This window comes from Trichomycterus rosablanca, chromosome 4 (genome assembly GCF_030014385.1).
Source record: "Trichomycterus rosablanca isolate fTriRos1 chromosome 4, fTriRos1.hap1, whole genome shotgun sequence".
NCBI lineage: Eukaryota > Metazoa > Chordata > Actinopteri > Siluriformes > Trichomycteridae > Trichomycterus > Trichomycterus rosablanca.
Window position 1 is genome coordinate 55,506,396 of NC_085991.1, and position 16,818 is coordinate 55,523,213.

A 16,818-nucleotide genomic window follows, 5' to 3' on the forward strand; every position below is an offset into this window, starting at 1 on the left:
CCTTCGCAGAAAAGCACCCCCAAAGTATGATGTTTCCACCCCCATGCTTCAGAGTTGGGACGGTTGATACCGGCGAGTGGAGTTGATACCAAAAAGCTCTATTTTGGTCTCATCTGACCACATGACCTTCTCCCATGCCTCCTCTGGATCATCCAGATGGTCATTGGTGATCTTCAAACGGGCCTGGACATGTGCTGGCGTGAGCAGGTGGACCTTGCGTTCCCTGACGGATTTTAATCCATGGTGGCGTAGTGTGTTACTAAACGTAATCTTTGAGACTGTGGTCCCAGCTCTCGTCAGGTCATTGACCAGGTCCTACCGTGTGGTTCTGGGCTGATTCCTGACCTTCTTAGGATCATCCTTACCCCACGAGGTGATTATCTGGATTTTTTTTTAGATTCCGTCTCTCACAGTTGAAGTGTCCCTACAATAAAAATTACAGGCCTCTCCATTCTTTGTAGGTGGGAAAACTTGCAAAATCGGCAGTGTATCAAATACTTATTTTCCTCACTGTATATGGGAATTTATGTACCAATGAAATACTAAGCGGAGAAAGGATAAAAAATTTTTGTAGTGCATTTAGCCAGGAGGAGAGATGTGGGGGGTTAACGGAGGACAGAGTTCAATATGGAGACAGCTCTGGGGAAAAAGCTGTTCCTCAATCTAGTGGTCTTAGTCCGGAGGCTCCTGAAGCGCCTGCCAGAGGGCAGAAGGGCAAATAGTCTGTGTGCAGGGTGGGAGGAGTCCTTAAGAATGCTGCGAGCTCGACGCAGACAACGTTTCCTCTGGACGTCCTCAGTGGGTGGAAGTGGAGTCCCTGTGATGCGCTGGGCCATTTTCACCACTCGCTGCAGTGCCTTGTGGTTCGCAACAGTGCAGTTCCCATACCAGACTGTGATACTGCTGGTCAGGATACTTTCTATTGCAGAGTGGTAAAAGTTCACCAGGATGGCCAGAGACAGGTGGTGTTTCCTGAGTGTCCTCAGGAAGACGAGGCGCTGGTGAGCCTTCTTGGCCAAGCTGGAGGTGTTGGTGGTCCAGGACAGGTCCTTCGAAATGTGGGTCCCCAAAAACAACAGCCTTGATGTGGATGGGGTCATGCATGCCTCCTCCTTCCCTCCTGAAGTCCACGATTATCTTTTTAGTTTTGTTAGTATTAAGGAGCAAAGCCCGGACAGATATAAGTGTCCTCGAGGAGGCTGGATCCACCAGCATCGAAGCGATCGTCAACAGAAATCGCCTCAGATGGACAGGACACGTCTTCCGACCGGATGACGGCAGGTACTCCTCAGGCAGCTAAAGGACGGGAACGGATGACAAGCGTCTCCTCAAGTCGACTCTCGAGGGTTACAGCCTCGAGGTCGGCTGGTGGCTAGCACCCACAGGAAGCAAGCCACCGTGTCTCGACCCGCTCTCCCGGTTGTTGTCCTCACACCATGTGGCCAGGTGCTGTACCTCCTCCCTGTAGGCTGTCTCATCGTTGTTACTGATGAGTCCAATCACCGTGGTGTCGTCAGCAAACTTAATGATGGAATTGGATCCATGCACAGGCCTGCAGTCGTGGGTGAAAAGGGAGTAGAGAAATGGGCTCAGCACACAGCCCTGTGGTACGCCTGTATTGAGTGAGATGGTGATGGAGTAGGTGTGGCCCGACCTAACACGCTGAGGTCTGTTGGTCAGAAAGTCCTTGATCCAGTGACAGAGGGAGGTGTAATACCCAGATCTCCAAGTTTAGTGACTAACTTAGAAGGGATTACGGTATTAAATGCTGAGCTGAACAGCTGTGTGTACATGTGTTCTCCCTCATCATGCAGCCCAGCTGTACACACAGCCGGGTTTCATCATCATTCCTTAGAACAGCGTTTTCTAATAGTTCACTAACTGAGGAGGTGAAAGTGCTTTTCTCACTCTCATTTTCTTTCTATATACAGTATACATTTATAAATATTTATACTCACACACACATACGTATATACTGTATATAAACAGTGAAGCGACAGTGCTACCCACCAAGCCACCATATGTATTACAAGGATTATTAATAATAATAGTAGTAATAATAATAATAATAATAGTAATAATAATAATATAATAATAATAAAAATAATATAATGAATAATAATAATAATAATAATGGTAATATAATAATAATAATAATAATAATGTTAATATAATAATAATAATACTAATAATCTTAATAATAATTACAAAAATAATAATATTAATAATGATGATAACAATAATAATAATAATAATGTTAATATAATAATAATAATAAAAAATATTAATAATGATAATAATAATAATAATAATAATAAATGTTAACATAATAATAATAAATAATAACAACAATAAAAATACATAATAATGATAATAATAAATAAATAAATAATCATAATAATGTTAATAATATAATAATAATAATATAATAATAATAATAATATAATAATAATAGTAATAATAATAATTAATAACAACAATAAAAATAAATAATAATAATTAATAACAACAATAAAAATAAATAAATAATAATAATAATGTTAATAATATAATAATAATAATATAATAATAATAGTAATAATAATAATTAATAACAACAATAAAAATAAATAAAGAATAATAATAATGTTAATAATATAATAATAATATAAAAATATAATAATAATAATATTAATAATAAACTAGGAGTTTAGAAGTTAAAGTGAACTAGTGATCAGGTAGACCCTTGATGTCCTTGGTATTTGTAGGTGTGTCGTGGTTCTTTCTAGAAAAGAGAAAGATCAAGGCTGCTGTTATCTGACAGATAAGAGAATTTATTACAGCTCCGGGGTCACAGGTTCAAATATTCCTCTCTGAAACACGGAGCCATCATACACTACAGGGGCAAAAGTATTGGGACGCCCCCTTCTAATGACTGAATTCACGTGTTTTAGCCACAACAGTCACTAACAGCTGTAATAAATCACTCATATAAAGGATTATTAATTATTAATATTAATGAATTATTAATTATTATTACTGTGCTTCTGACTTTGGATCAACAGTTTAGGAAAGGACCTTTCCTGATCCAGCATGAGTGAGCTCTATAAAGACGTGAAGAAAAGCTCCAGTGTCCTGCACAGAGATGAACCGGAACACCAACTGATCAATTAGCAAGCAGTCATACTGACCAAACAAACACAAATTCCCACACACAGACACACTCAACGGCACTAAAGCGGTTTTGTCACGTTCGCATGTGAATGCGCCGGTGCTGAAGGGAATATGGTATTCCAACATTGAGCATCTCCAGCATTAAGAAGCGCCAGGAAACAATAAAGACGTAAAACTAAAGTGCAGCTTTTATTGTATTTTTATTGATGTTTAACTGTTAGTAATTGTATTTCAGTGTGTTTATATTATATCTGTGTTATTTTCAGTGTTTAAGTGTGAAAAGCAACATCATACAAGCAAGATGCCACCGTGGCAGACGTCTTTGTACCGTTCTCCTTACTCAAAGGAGTAGGTATAGCAGAGAAGCACTCCTGGACATCGGTAAAGTTCATCATGAACTTACATTAAGCATTTCGGACTTCGACTCTCTTTTACGCTCACACTGTTCAGCTGATTTAGAACTTTAGAAATGCTGAAGTGTAGACCCTTTTATCTGCCGAGGGAGTTTAACGCAGTGTATATACTCGCTGTTTACATTCCACCGCGAGCTAACGCCGCTACAGCACTGGGACTACTGCACGATACAATCAGTAAACAAGAGACTGCACACCCGGACGCCGTATTCATCGCAGCCGGCGATTTTAACCATTGCAACCTCAAAAGTGTTCTGCCCAAATATCACCAACATGTAAGCTTTCCGACGAGGGAGAGGAACGTGCTTGACCAAGTCTACAGCAACGTAAAGGGAGCTTACAGGGCAGTACCACGACCACGCTTCGGACAGTCCGACCACATTTCCGTGTTCCTCTACCCTGCATACAGACAACTCCTCAAGCGAGCACCACCAGTGAGTAAAACTGTTAAAGCGTGGAATGAAGGAACTGATCTGGAACTTCAGGACTGTTTTAACAGCACAGACTGGGACGTGATTAGAACTGCTGCTCTGAGAGAGGACTGTACTGTTGATTTAGAGGAGTATGCTTCTGGAGTAACTGGTTACATCAGCTACTGCACTGAGGCTATTGTTCCCACTAAACACTGCAGGAACTACCCCAACCAAAAACCCTGGATAAACTGTGAAGTTCGTTCCATGCTACGTGTCTCAGGCAACACAGAGGACTACAAAAGGGCCAGATATGACCTGCGTAGAGCCATCAAAGGGGCCAAGAGACAGTACACACTGAAGCTGGAGGGATATTACATCAATACGGACTCTCGGCGCATGTGGCAAGGTTTGCAACACATCACAGATTACCAGCAGAGGAACATAGATATCACAACCAGCAATCCATCACTAACAGAAAAGCTGAATGAGTTCTACGGGCGCTTTGAGGCCATCACCATCGAACCACTGCAAGAGGTTCCAGCCGCAGAGAGCACACAGGACGCTTCACTCATTGTGTCTGTGATGGAGGTGCGCAGGACCCTTCTGAGAATAAACCCAAGGAAGGCAACTGGTCCAGACAGCATTCCCGGCTGTGCGCTACAGGTTTGTTCATCAGAGTTGGCGGATGTGTTTGCAGACATATTCAACCTGTCTCTTATGCAAGCCTCTGTTCCTTCCTGCTTTAAGACCACCACCATTGTTCCACTCCAAAAGACAAACACAATAACCTGCTTGAATGACTATCGTCCCATTGCGCTCACACCTATCGTAATGAAGTGCTTTGAAAGGATAGTCATGACTCGTATCCAAACAGCTATTCCGGACACACTGGACCCCCTACAGTTTGCTTATCATCAAAACAGATCCACTGATGATGCAATCTGCACAGCCATGCACACAACCCTTTCACACCTGGAAGGCAAGGACACGTATGTAAGAATGCTGTTCATCGACTACAGCTCGGCGTTCAACACAGTCATCCCACACAGGCTCACCGAGAAGCTCCACACCCTTGGACTGACACCGACCCTCTGTAACTGGATACTAGATTTTCTATCTGACCGATCTCAGTCAGTCAGGATTGGCACTCGAACATCCAGCACAAAGACCATAAACATTGGGACACCTCAAGGCTGCGTGCTGAGCCCTCTTCTGTACTCACTCTTCACACATGACTGTGTGGCCTCTTATAACACCACCAGTATTATTAAGTTTGCTAATGACACCACCGTCATTGGTCTCATTACTGGGGAGGATGAGACGGCGTACAGTAGCAGATCTTGTGGACTGGTGTCAGAACAACAATCTTTTATTAAATATCAACAAGACAAAGGAACTGATTGTGGACCCCAGGAAAAGAGGAGAACAGCATACACTACTGTATATAGGTGGAACAGTGGTGGAGAAGGTGAAAACCTTCAAATTCCTGGGTGTGCACATCAGTGAGGATCTCACCTGGTCCTGCAACACACGCCATATTATCAAAAAGTCCCAACAGAGACTGTACTTCCTAAGAAAACTAAGACAATTTGGCATGTCAACCAAAATTCTCAGCAACTTCTACAGATGTACGGTGGAAAGTGTCCTCACAAGCTCCATCACAGTTGGCTTGTGATGTGCCGTCCTTCCCTGCACTACAGAACATTTATCAGACCACCACAACATAATTAAGGACAGCACACACCCCCAGAACTACCTTCTCACTCTTCTGCCATCAGGCAAACGTCTCAGAAGCCTAAAGGCCAGAACAACAAGACTGACCAACAGCTTTTACCCACAAGCAGTCAGGCTTGTGAACAAACATGGACTGTCACATACACAACCTACCTCATGAACATTGTACATCCTCTACAATGCACTACTGCACATTTAAATGACTGCTGCTACTGCACATTACACTGCAATAATTTCTGCACCTTAAAATAACTGCTGCTGTATTGTCTGTATTTATGCTGTATAACACTGCAATCATTTCTGTACCTTATGTGACTGCTGCTATGTGCCTTTTTTTACTGCCTTAGTTTATTTCTATTTTTATAGAAATAAGTTTTTTATTCTGTTTAATTTAGTTTTTTTGAATAATACTTATTGATGTTTGGAGGACGAACAAAGTAAGAATTTCATTGTACAGTGTAGACTAAAATATCTGCAGCTCAACTCTTGAATCTTGAATTATTTTACATGAGACTAAAATATATGCAGCTCCACGAGACCATGGATGCATTAACAGGTTCTCCAAACATCCTTATGGGAAAGAATACCTCGAAACTCAACGTCTTTAAAACTCGATGCCTGTCGCTCAGGTGGCGCAGCGGTAAAAAACACGCGCTGCAACCAGAGCTGGATTTCGAAAGTGCGTCGTTTCGAATCCAGCTCTGCCTTCAGCCGGTCGAAGGCTGGGCGGCTATATGAACAACGATTGGCCTGTTGTTCAGGTGGGGGGGCGGGACTGGGGACCGGATGTGGGTCTCTCTCTGTCAGAATGCGATTACGATCTCTGCCGGCTGATTAAGAGGCGCCTACACAGGAGATGGGGAAGAGTGCCCTTAGGGTGTGTCTCTCCGCATGCAGCGCTAGGTGGCACCAAACTCATCAATGTGTGGGTGACAAAGATGCATCCGGCTGCAGTCAGTGTTTCGGAGGGGATGTTGGTTAGCTTCGATCTCCTCTGTCAGGGCGGGGTTCGGCATAGACATAGAGGAGGCACGATGCAAATTGGACAATTGGATGCGCTAAAGGGGGAGGAAAAGGGGAAAAATATATATATATATAAAAAAAACAAAAAAAAAAACTAAAAAAAAAACTCGACGCCATGCCCAGAACCAGTTTCAGGGAACCCATCTCGGTCTTGTGGTTGGTTTCCTGTTAAGCAAAAGTATGTGGACATTTCAGTCGAGCTGATGTGGAGATACGGCGACGTTACAAAACGCTCACGTTGCATCAGGTTTCATCACTGATTGTTTAACCTCACAGATTAGCTGAAAACAAAGTCCACGTTCAGAGCTGAGCTCAGGTTCTCCTCAGGAGTATAAGGTTTAGATTTACACCTCAGACGCTGTGCCAAAAGTATTCGGACGTCAGGATGAGAGCTCGTCAGACGTCCCCTTTCAAAAACAAACAGGATTAAAACCAGTAAAACAAACAGGATTAAAGGATTAACAGGGCAACCACTGTGTGATCTCCTCAGAGAAGCTTCTCACAAGATTTGTGTGTCTGCGTGTGGGAATTTGTGCCTGTTCAGTCTTAGTTGATGTTCCAGTTCATCCCAGAGCTGTTGAGTGGGGCTGAGGTCAGGGCTCTGTGCAGTAGTCATGCTGGAACAGAAAAGGACCTTCCCTTAACTGTTGCTGCAAAGCTGAAGGCATCATAATAATAATTTTCTTCATATGATTTATTTCACCTGTTAGCGACTGTCGTGGCTGAAACACATGGATTCAGTAATTAGAAGGGGCGTCCTAATACTGTTGTCCGTGTTTGTGCACCTTGCCGATGCTATTTGGACAAAAGCGTATTATTTAGGTGGATCGGTGGACAGGACGCCAAGCTCCCTAATGGAATGGGTTACCATGCTAGGGCAGAAGTACAATAATCAAATCAGCTTCGACCATGGAAGCCCTGGAGATCTGCATTCGCTTACTGTATCTCTGTCATGATCCAGATCTATGAGTTTGGGGTTGGTACCTCTCAAGGGGTTGCCCAAGATCCAGATGTGGTCACTTGGGGGGGGGGGGGGGGGGGGAATTATGACCCAAAAATATGAACCTATGGAACATCTACCACTGCATTGGTCCAAGGGGGTTGTGTCCGCCAACTTCAGCTGGTAAAATCAACTCAGTGGTTGATAATCATCCCTGCACTGGGTCGTACCTTCAGATTAGGTTTAGGGATTATGTGTGAGGAACTGCAGAACCTCGGGTGGAATTTAATGAGACTCTGTTCCCACACGAAGACTCCCTCGATGCCTTTGAAGAAGAACTGACATCTGCTTTGAGAAATTTGTGTCTTCTGCAGCTTTCCCAATGACTTACCGACATGAAGGAAGGGCGTTTGTTTGTTTAAAAACCCCCAAACATCTACAGCCCTGCAGTGGAGGAACTGACATTGCTGAAGATCCTGATACAGATCTGGAGGGAGGAGCTTGAGGGTGCAGACTTTAAACCCAGCCGACCGGGTGCGAGCACTCAGAGTGCACGTTCCTGAGAGAGGAACAGGAACCTACCATGGAGCTTTGGCTGCAGATCCTTCTGGCTTTGTTTATCTCTGTACTCGGGGGCCTCTATCTCCTCGGGGCTTTCCGCCGCAGGAGGCCCGGGGAACCTCCACTGGATAAAGGGCCGCTCCCGTGGCTGGGGCACGTCCTGGAGTTCAGGAGAGACACAGCTAAGTTTCTGCAGAGAATGAAGCAAAAGCATGGAGATATCTTCACCGTGCAGCTGGGCGGGTTCTACTTCACCTTCCTGACCGACCCGCTGTCCTTCGGATCCGTGGTCAAGGAGGAGCGCGGCAAGCTGGACTTCAACGAGTTCGCGCGGCATCTGGTGAAGCGCGTTTTCAGCTACCATCCGCTGTCTGTCGACCACAAGCTGATCCTGGCCTCCAGCAACAAGCACCTGATGGGCGACGGGCTGGTGCTGATGACTCAGGCCATGATGACCAACCTGCAGAACCTGATGCTGCACAGCATTGAGTCAAGCAAGGAAGACGCCGCCGCAGAGAGACCGTGGCAGGAAGACGATCTGTTCCAGTACTGCTACAACATCGTGTTCCGCGGCGGGTATCTGGCGCTTTTCGGGAACGAGACTCCCGAGACGTCGGGGAGTCTGGACAAGGCCAAAGAGTTCGATCGCAATCATTCAGATGAGCTGTTCTACGAGTTCCGGAAGTACGATCAGCTCTTTCCTAAACTGGCGTACGGCATCCTGGGTCCTTCTGAAAAAATGGAGATCGAGAGACTCAAGAGGCACTTCTGGAACCGGCTCTCGGTGCAGAACATGAACACCAAGGAGAACATCAGCGGATGGGTGTCGGATTCTCAGCAAACGAGAGCCGAACTGGGCATGAAGGAGTCCATGCTGGACAGGTACATGTTCCTCCTCCTGTGGGCGTCCCAGGGTAACACGGGTCCGGCGTCCTTCTGGCTCCTGCTGTTCCTCATGAAGCATCCAGACGCCATGAAGGCGGTGAAGGACGAAGTGGACTCGGTGCTGCGTCAAACCGGACAGGAGGTGAAGCGCGACGGCGAGCTTATCAACCTCACCCGGGACATGCTCCTCAAGACTCCGGTCCTGGACAGCGCGGTGGACGAGAGCCTCCGCCTGACCGCCGCACCCGTCCTCACCCGCGGCGTCCTGGAAGACATGAGCCTGAAAATGGCGGACGGGAGCGAGTACAGAATCCGCAAGGGCGACCGCGTTGCCATGTTCCCCTACACGGCGGTTCAGATGGACCCCGAGGTGCACCCCGATCCTCACACCTTCAAGTACGACCGCTTCCTCACGCCCGAAGGCGGCCGGAAGACGGACTTCTACAAGGGTGGCAAGAAACTCAAGTACTACAACATGCCGTGGGGCACCGGCATCTCCATGTGCCCCGGGAGGTTTTTCGCCGTCAACGAGCTGAAGCAGTTCGTCTTCCTCATGCTCAGCTACTTCGACTTCGAACTGAAGAACCCGGACGAGGAGATCCCGGACATCGACACCCAGCGCTGGGGGTTCGGAACCATGCATCCCACCAGAAAGCTCCGGTTCAGATACAGACTCAGGGTGTAGAGCTCAGGTAGAGATATTCGTTATCGTTTCACCAAACTCGAGCTCCGTGTTTATCATCATTACTGGTTTTAAAATAGATCATTCATTACCCATCATTACTGGCTAACTTTCCTGGAACATTCATTACCCATCATTACTGGCTAACCTTCCTGGAACATTCTGTGCTTCTTCTTCTTGTTTCTTGTTTATTATTTGTGTATGTTAATAAATTTTAAACCTAAATCAAATTGTTTCCCCTTAGACTGAATGTTTTTTTATTTACATGCAGCTTGTAGCACGTGCAAACATCCACATCTGCCAGGCTAAAACTGTCCTAACAAAAAGCTACGCTAATGTTCATTTTACCTACAGCGAAGTTACCACGATATGTCATTTTTATTACCGTTATTCCAACAGACACTAATGCTAGTCTAAACGCGTACATCTAAATCTAAACTGTTCTGTCTTTAGCCCTCCATGCTCGCATTTGAAAATTCAGATCTGAAATATTAGCATCTAAACTGAAATATGAACACATCAACAGTAATATTAGAACATAAACCGTAATATTAGCATGTAAAACGAAATATTAGCATCTAAATATTAATGCTAACATGTAAACAGTCATTTTAGCATGTAAAACGAAATAATAGCACATAAACAGTAACATTAGAACATAAACAGTAATATTAGCATGTAAAACGAAATATTAGCATGTAAGCAGTAATATTAAAATGTAAACAGCAATATTAGCATGTAAACAGTAATATTAGCATGTAAACAGTAATATTAGCATGTAAAACGAAATATTAAACACATAAACAGTAATATTAGCATGTAAACAGTAATATTAGCATGTAAAATGAAATATTAAACACATAAACAGTAATATTAGCATGTAAGCAGTAATATTAAAATGTAAACAGCAATATTAGCATGTAAACAGTAATATTAGCATGTAAACAGTAATATTAGCATGTAAAACGAAATATTAAACACATAAACAGTAATATTAGCATGTAAACAGTAATATTAGCATGTAAAACGAAATATTAAACACGTAAACAGTAATATTAGCATGTAAACAGTAATATTAGCATGTAAAACGAAATATTAAACACGTAAACAGTAATATTAGCATGTAAAACGAAATATTAAACACATAAACAGTAATATTAGCATGTAAACAGTAATATTAGCATGTAAAACGAAATATTAAACACGTAAACAGTAATATTAGCATGTAAAACGAAATATTAAACACATAAACAGTAATATTAGCATGTAAACAGTAATATTAGCATGTAAAACGAAATATTAAACACGTAAACAGTAATACTAAGTTTTTTATTCTGTTTAATTTAGTTTTTTTGAATAATACTTATTGATGTTTGGAGGACGAACAAAGTAAGAATTTCATTGTACAGTGTAGACTAAAATATCTGCAGCTCAACTCTTGAATCTTGAATTATTTTACATGAGACTAAAATATATGCAGCTCCACGAGACCATGGATGCAGTAACAGGTTCTCCAAACATCCTTATGGGAAAGAATACCTCGAAACTCAACGTCTTTAAAACTCGATGCCTGTCGCTCAGGTGGCGCAGCGGTAAAAAACACGCGCTGCAACCAGAGCTGGATTTCGAAAGTGCGTCGTTTCGAATCCAGCTCTGCCTTCAGCCGGTCGAAGGCTGGGCGGCTATATGAACAACGATTGGCCTGTTGTTCAGGTGGGGGGGCGGGACTGGGGACCGGATGTGGGTCTCTCTCTGTCAGAATGCGATTACGATCTCTGCCGGCTGATTAAGAGGCGCCTACACAGGAGATGGGGAAGAGTGCCCTTAGGGTGTGTCTCTCCGCATGCAGCGCTAGGTGGCACCAAACTCATCAATGTGTGGGTGACAAAGATGCATCCGGCTGCAGTCAGTGTTTCGGAGGGGATGTTGGTTAGCTTCGATCTCCTCTGTCAGGGCGGGGTTCGGCATAGACATAGAGGAGGCACGATGCAAATTGGACAATTGGATGCGCTAAAGGGGGAGGAAAAGGGGAAAAATATATATATATATAAAAAAAACAAAAAAAAAAACTAAAAAAAAAACTCGACGCCATGCCCAGAACCAGTTTCAGGGAACCCATCTCGGTCTTGTGGTTGGTTTCCTGTTAAGCAAAAGTATGTGGACATTTCAGTCGAGCTGATGTGGAGATACGGCGACGTTACAAAACGCTCACGTTGCATCAGGTTTCATCACTGATTGTTTAACCTCACAGATTAGCTGAAAACAAAGTCCACGTTCAGAGCTGAGCTCAGGTTCTCCTCAGGAGTATAAGGTTTAGATTTACACCTCAGACGCTGTGCCAAAAGTATTCGGACGTCAGGATGAGAGCTCGTCAGACGTCCCCTTTCAAAAACAAACAGGATTAAAACCAGTAAAACAAACAGGATTAAAGGATTAACAGGGCAACCACTGTGTGATCTCCTCAGAGAAGCTTCTCACAAGATTTGTGTGTCTGCGTGTGGGAATTTGTGCCTGTTCAGTCTTAGTTGATGTTCCAGTTCATCCCAGAGCTGTTGAGTGGGGCTGAGGTCAGGGCTCTGTGCAGTAGTCATGCTGGAACAGAAAAGGACCTTCCCTTAACTGTTGCTGCAAAGCTGAAGGCATCATAATAATAATTTTCTTCATATGATTTATTTCACCTGTTAGCGACTGTCGTGGCTGAAACACATGGATTCAGTAATTAGAAGGGGCGTCCTAATACTGTTGTCCGTGTTTGTGCACCTTGCCGATGCTATTTGGACAAAAGCGTATTATTTAGGTGGATCGGTGGACAGGACGCCAAGCTCCCTAATGGAATGGGTTACCATGCTAGGGCAGAAGTACAATAATCAAATCAGCTTCGACCATGGAAGCCCTGGAGATCTGCATTCGCTTACTGTATCTCTGTCATGATCCAGATCTATGAGTTTGGGGTTGGTACCTCTCAAGGGGTTGCCCAAGATCCAGATGTGGTCACTTGGGGGGGGGGGGGGGGAATTATGACCCAAAAATATGAACCTATGGAACATCTACCACTGCATTGGTCCAAGGGGGTTGTGTCCGCCAACTTCAGCTGGTAAAATCAACTCAGTGGTTGATAATCATCCCTGCACTGGGTCGTACCTTCAGATTAGGTTTAGGGATTATGTGTGAGGAACTGCAGAACCTCGGGTGGAATTTAATGAGACTCTGTTCCCACACGAAGACTCCCTCGATGCCTTTGAAGAAGAACTGACATCTGCTTTGAGAAATTTGTGTCTTCTGCAGCTTTCCCAATGACTTACCGACATGAAGGAAGGGCGTTTGTTTGTTTAAAAACCCCCAAACATCTACAGCCCTGCAGTGGAGGAACTGACATTGCTGAAGATCCTGATACAGATCTGGAGGGAGGAGCTTGAGGGTGCAGACTTTAAACCCAGCCGACCGGGTGCGAGCACTCAGAGTGCACGTTCCTGAGAGAGGAACAGGAACCTACCATGGAGCTTTGGCTGCAGATCCTTCTGGCTTTGTTTATCTCTGTACTCGGGGGCCTCTATCTCCTCGGGGCTTTCCGCCGCAGGAGGCCCGGGGAACCTCCACTGGATAAAGGGCCGCTCCCGTGGCTGGGGCACGTCCTGGAGTTCAGGAGAGACACAGCTAAGTTTCTGCAGAGAATGAAGCAAAAGCATGGAGATATCTTCACCGTGCAGCTGGGCGGGTTCTACTTCACCTTCCTGACCGACCCGCTGTCCTTCGGATCCGTGGTCAAGGAGGAGCGCGGCAAGCTGGACTTCAACGAGTTCGCGCGGCATCTGGTGAAGCGCGTTTTCAGCTACCATCCGCTGTCTGTCGACCACAAGCTGATCCTGGCCTCCAGCAACAAGCACCTGATGGGCGACGGGCTGGTGCTGATGACTCAGGCCATGATGACCAACCTGCAGAACCTGATGCTGCACAGCATTGAGTCAAGCAAGGAAGACGCCGCCGCAGAGAGACCGTGGCAGGAAGACGATCTGTTCCAGTACTGCTACAACATCGTGTTCCGCGGCGGGTATCTGGCGCTTTTCGGGAACGAGACTCCCGAGACGTCGGGGAGTCTGGACAAGGCCAAAGAGTTCGATCGCAATCATTCAGATGAGCTGTTCTACGAGTTCCGGAAGTACGATCAGCTCTTTCCTAAACTGGCGTACGGCATCCTGGGTCCTTCTGAAAAAATGGAGATCGAGAGACTCAAGAGGCACTTCTGGAACCGGCTCTCGGTGCAGAACATGAACACCAAGGAGAACATCAGCGGATGGGTGTCGGATTCTCAGCAAACGAGAGCCGAACTGGGCATGAAGGAGTCCATGCTGGACAGGTACATGTTCCTCCTCCTGTGGGCGTCCCAGGGTAACACGGGTCCGGCGTCCTTCTGGCTCCTGCTGTTCCTCATGAAGCATCCAGACGCCATGAAGGCGGTGAAGGACGAAGTGGACTCGGTGCTGCGTCAAACCGGACAGGAGGTGAAGCGCGACGGCGAGCTTATCAACCTCACCCGGGACATGCTCCTCAAGACTCCGGTCCTGGACAGCGCGGTGGACGAGAGCCTCCGCCTGACCGCCGCACCCGTCCTCACCCGCGGCGTCCTGGAAGACATGAGCCTGAAAATGGCGGACGGGAGCGAGTACAGAATCCGCAAGGGCGACCGCGTTGCCATGTTCCCCTACACGGCGGTTCAGATGGACCCCGAGGTGCACCCCGATCCTCACACCTTCAAGTACGACCGCTTCCTCACGCCCGAAGGCGGCCGGAAGACGGACTTCTACAAGGGTGGCAAGAAACTCAAGTACTACAACATGCCGTGGGGCACCGGCATCTCCATGTGCCCCGGGAGGTTTTTCGCCGTCAACGAGCTGAAGCAGTTCGTCTTCCTCATGCTCAGCTACTTCGACTTCGAACTGAAGAACCCGGACGAGGAGATCCCGGACATCGACACCCAGCGCTGGGGGTTCGGAACCATGCATCCCACCAGAAAGCTCCGGTTCAGATACAGACTCAGGGTGTAGAGCTCAGGTAGAGATATTCGTTATCGTTTCACCAAACTCGAGCTCCGTGTTTATCATCATTACTGGTTTTAAAATAGATCATTCATTACCCATCATTACTGGCTAACTTTCCTGGAACATTCATTACCCATCATTACTGGCTAACCTTCCTGGAACATTCTGTGCTTCTTCTTCTTGTTTCTTGTTTATTATTTGTGTATGTTAATAAATTTTAAACCTAAATCAAATTGTTTCCCCTTAGACTGAATGTTTTTTTATTTACATGCAGCTTGTAGCACGTGCAAACATCCACATCTGCCAGGCTAAAACTGTCCTAACAAAAAGCTACGCTAATGTTCATTTTACCTACAGCGAAGTTACCACGATATGTCATTTTTATTACCGTTATTCCAACAGACACTAATGCTAGTCTAAACGCGTACATCTAAATCTAAACTGTTCTGTCTTTAGCCCTCCATGCTCGCATTTGAAAATTCAGATCTGAAATATTAGCATCTAAACTGAAATATGAACACATCAACAGTAATATTAGAACATAAACCGTAATATTAGCATGTAAAACGAAATATTAGCATCTAAATATTAATGCTAACATGTAAACAGTCATTTTAGCATGTAAAACGAAATAATAGCACATAAACAGTAACATTAGAACATAAACAGTAATATTAGCATGTAAAACGAAATATTAGCATGTAAGCAGTAATATTAAAATGTAAACAGCAATATTAGCATGTAAACAGTAATATTAGCATGTAAACAGTAATATTAGCATGTAAAACGAAATATTAAACACATAAACAGTAATATTAGCATGTAAACAGTAATATTAGCATGTAAAATGAAATATTAAACACATAAACAGTAATATTAGCATGTAAGCAGTAATATTAAAATGTAAACAGCAATATTAGCATGTAAACAGTAATATTAGCATGTAAACAGTAATATTAGCATGTAAAACGAAATATTAAACACATAAACAGTAATATTAGCATGTAAACAGTAATATTAGCATGTAAAACGAAATATTAAACACGTAAACAGTAATATTAAACATGTAAACAGTAATATTAAACATGTAAACAGTAATATTAAACATGTAAACAATAATATTAATGTGTAAACAGTAACATTAGATGTAAAACGAAATATTAAACATGAACTGTAAAGACCTTGTACTTGAGAAATGTAATGGTCACACCTCTTACCATGTCCAGCCTTGTGCTTCTGTGCCAATAGTTCCTTGACTTTAAGGGACATGAAGTTCTTGGCCTTTCGTTGAAGAAGCATGGTGTGGACTTTGTTCAAAATGTTCTTTACTTCTAAAATAGAATTGTTCGTCCTTTCCATCTCCTGAATGTGTGACTGAAATACACACGAGTGAGTGCATGTGCCAGAGGTTAATCTCACTGAACTCATCTTCAAAAGACTTTTTGATGGAGAAAGGTGATTTTTCCTGTGACAAAAAGAATGCCGTCAAGGCTGGGAACATCTGTAGCAGCTTCTCAATACCCGGAAATAATGACAGCCATCATGTCTTGCTGTGAGTAGGAAGACTTCTGTATTAAACATCAACAAATTCACAGTACTCCTTCAGATACTCCGTACACACAGTGTAGATGTGAAAGTACTGATATATTTTGGATGATGTTTTCAATATCAACATCTAGTGTGTCTGCCCCATAGTGGACACAGTTGTTCAAGACGTGTGCTGGGCAGCCCACACCGATCAAAGCCGTGTTCTGTAATGACTTCTTCTTTCCTTCATCACCACGCCGAATCCCCCCGAACATTGTATTGCAGTTGTCACCTGTAAATGCAATACATTTTGAGAAAATGTAGAGTTTCTTTCTTTCTAGAGTTTCTTTGATGTATTGCGTGATCGTATGAGCTGATTCATTGTGGTGTGTTTTTAACTTCAATTAGTTCACTTTGCACACCACCATTCTTCCAGTCAAAATACTAAATA

At 44.2% G+C, this 16,818-nt stretch overlaps 2 protein-coding genes across 2 annotated transcripts; both read left to right on the plus strand.

The window, feature by feature from the left end:
• Positions 1-8,227: 8,227 nt before the first annotated feature.
• LOC134311801 (5-beta-cholestane-3-alpha,7-alpha-diol 12-alpha-hydroxylase-like) lies at positions 8,228-10,034 on the plus strand. Its single transcript, XM_062993477.1, has one exon. The coding sequence runs from the start codon at positions 8,260-8,262 to the stop codon at positions 9,805-9,807; it is 1,548 nt and encodes a 515-aa protein (XP_062849547.1). The 5' UTR covers positions 8,228-8,259; the 3' UTR covers positions 9,808-10,034.
• A 3,232-nt stretch (positions 10,035-13,266) lies between these two features.
• LOC134311802 (5-beta-cholestane-3-alpha,7-alpha-diol 12-alpha-hydroxylase-like) lies at positions 13,267-15,073 on the plus strand. Its single transcript, XM_062993478.1, has one exon. It carries the CDS (start codon positions 13,299-13,301, stop codon positions 14,844-14,846), a length of 1,548 nt encoding a protein of 515 aa, XP_062849548.1. The 5' UTR covers positions 13,267-13,298; the 3' UTR covers positions 14,847-15,073.
• Positions 15,074-16,818: the final 1,745 nt, after the last annotated feature.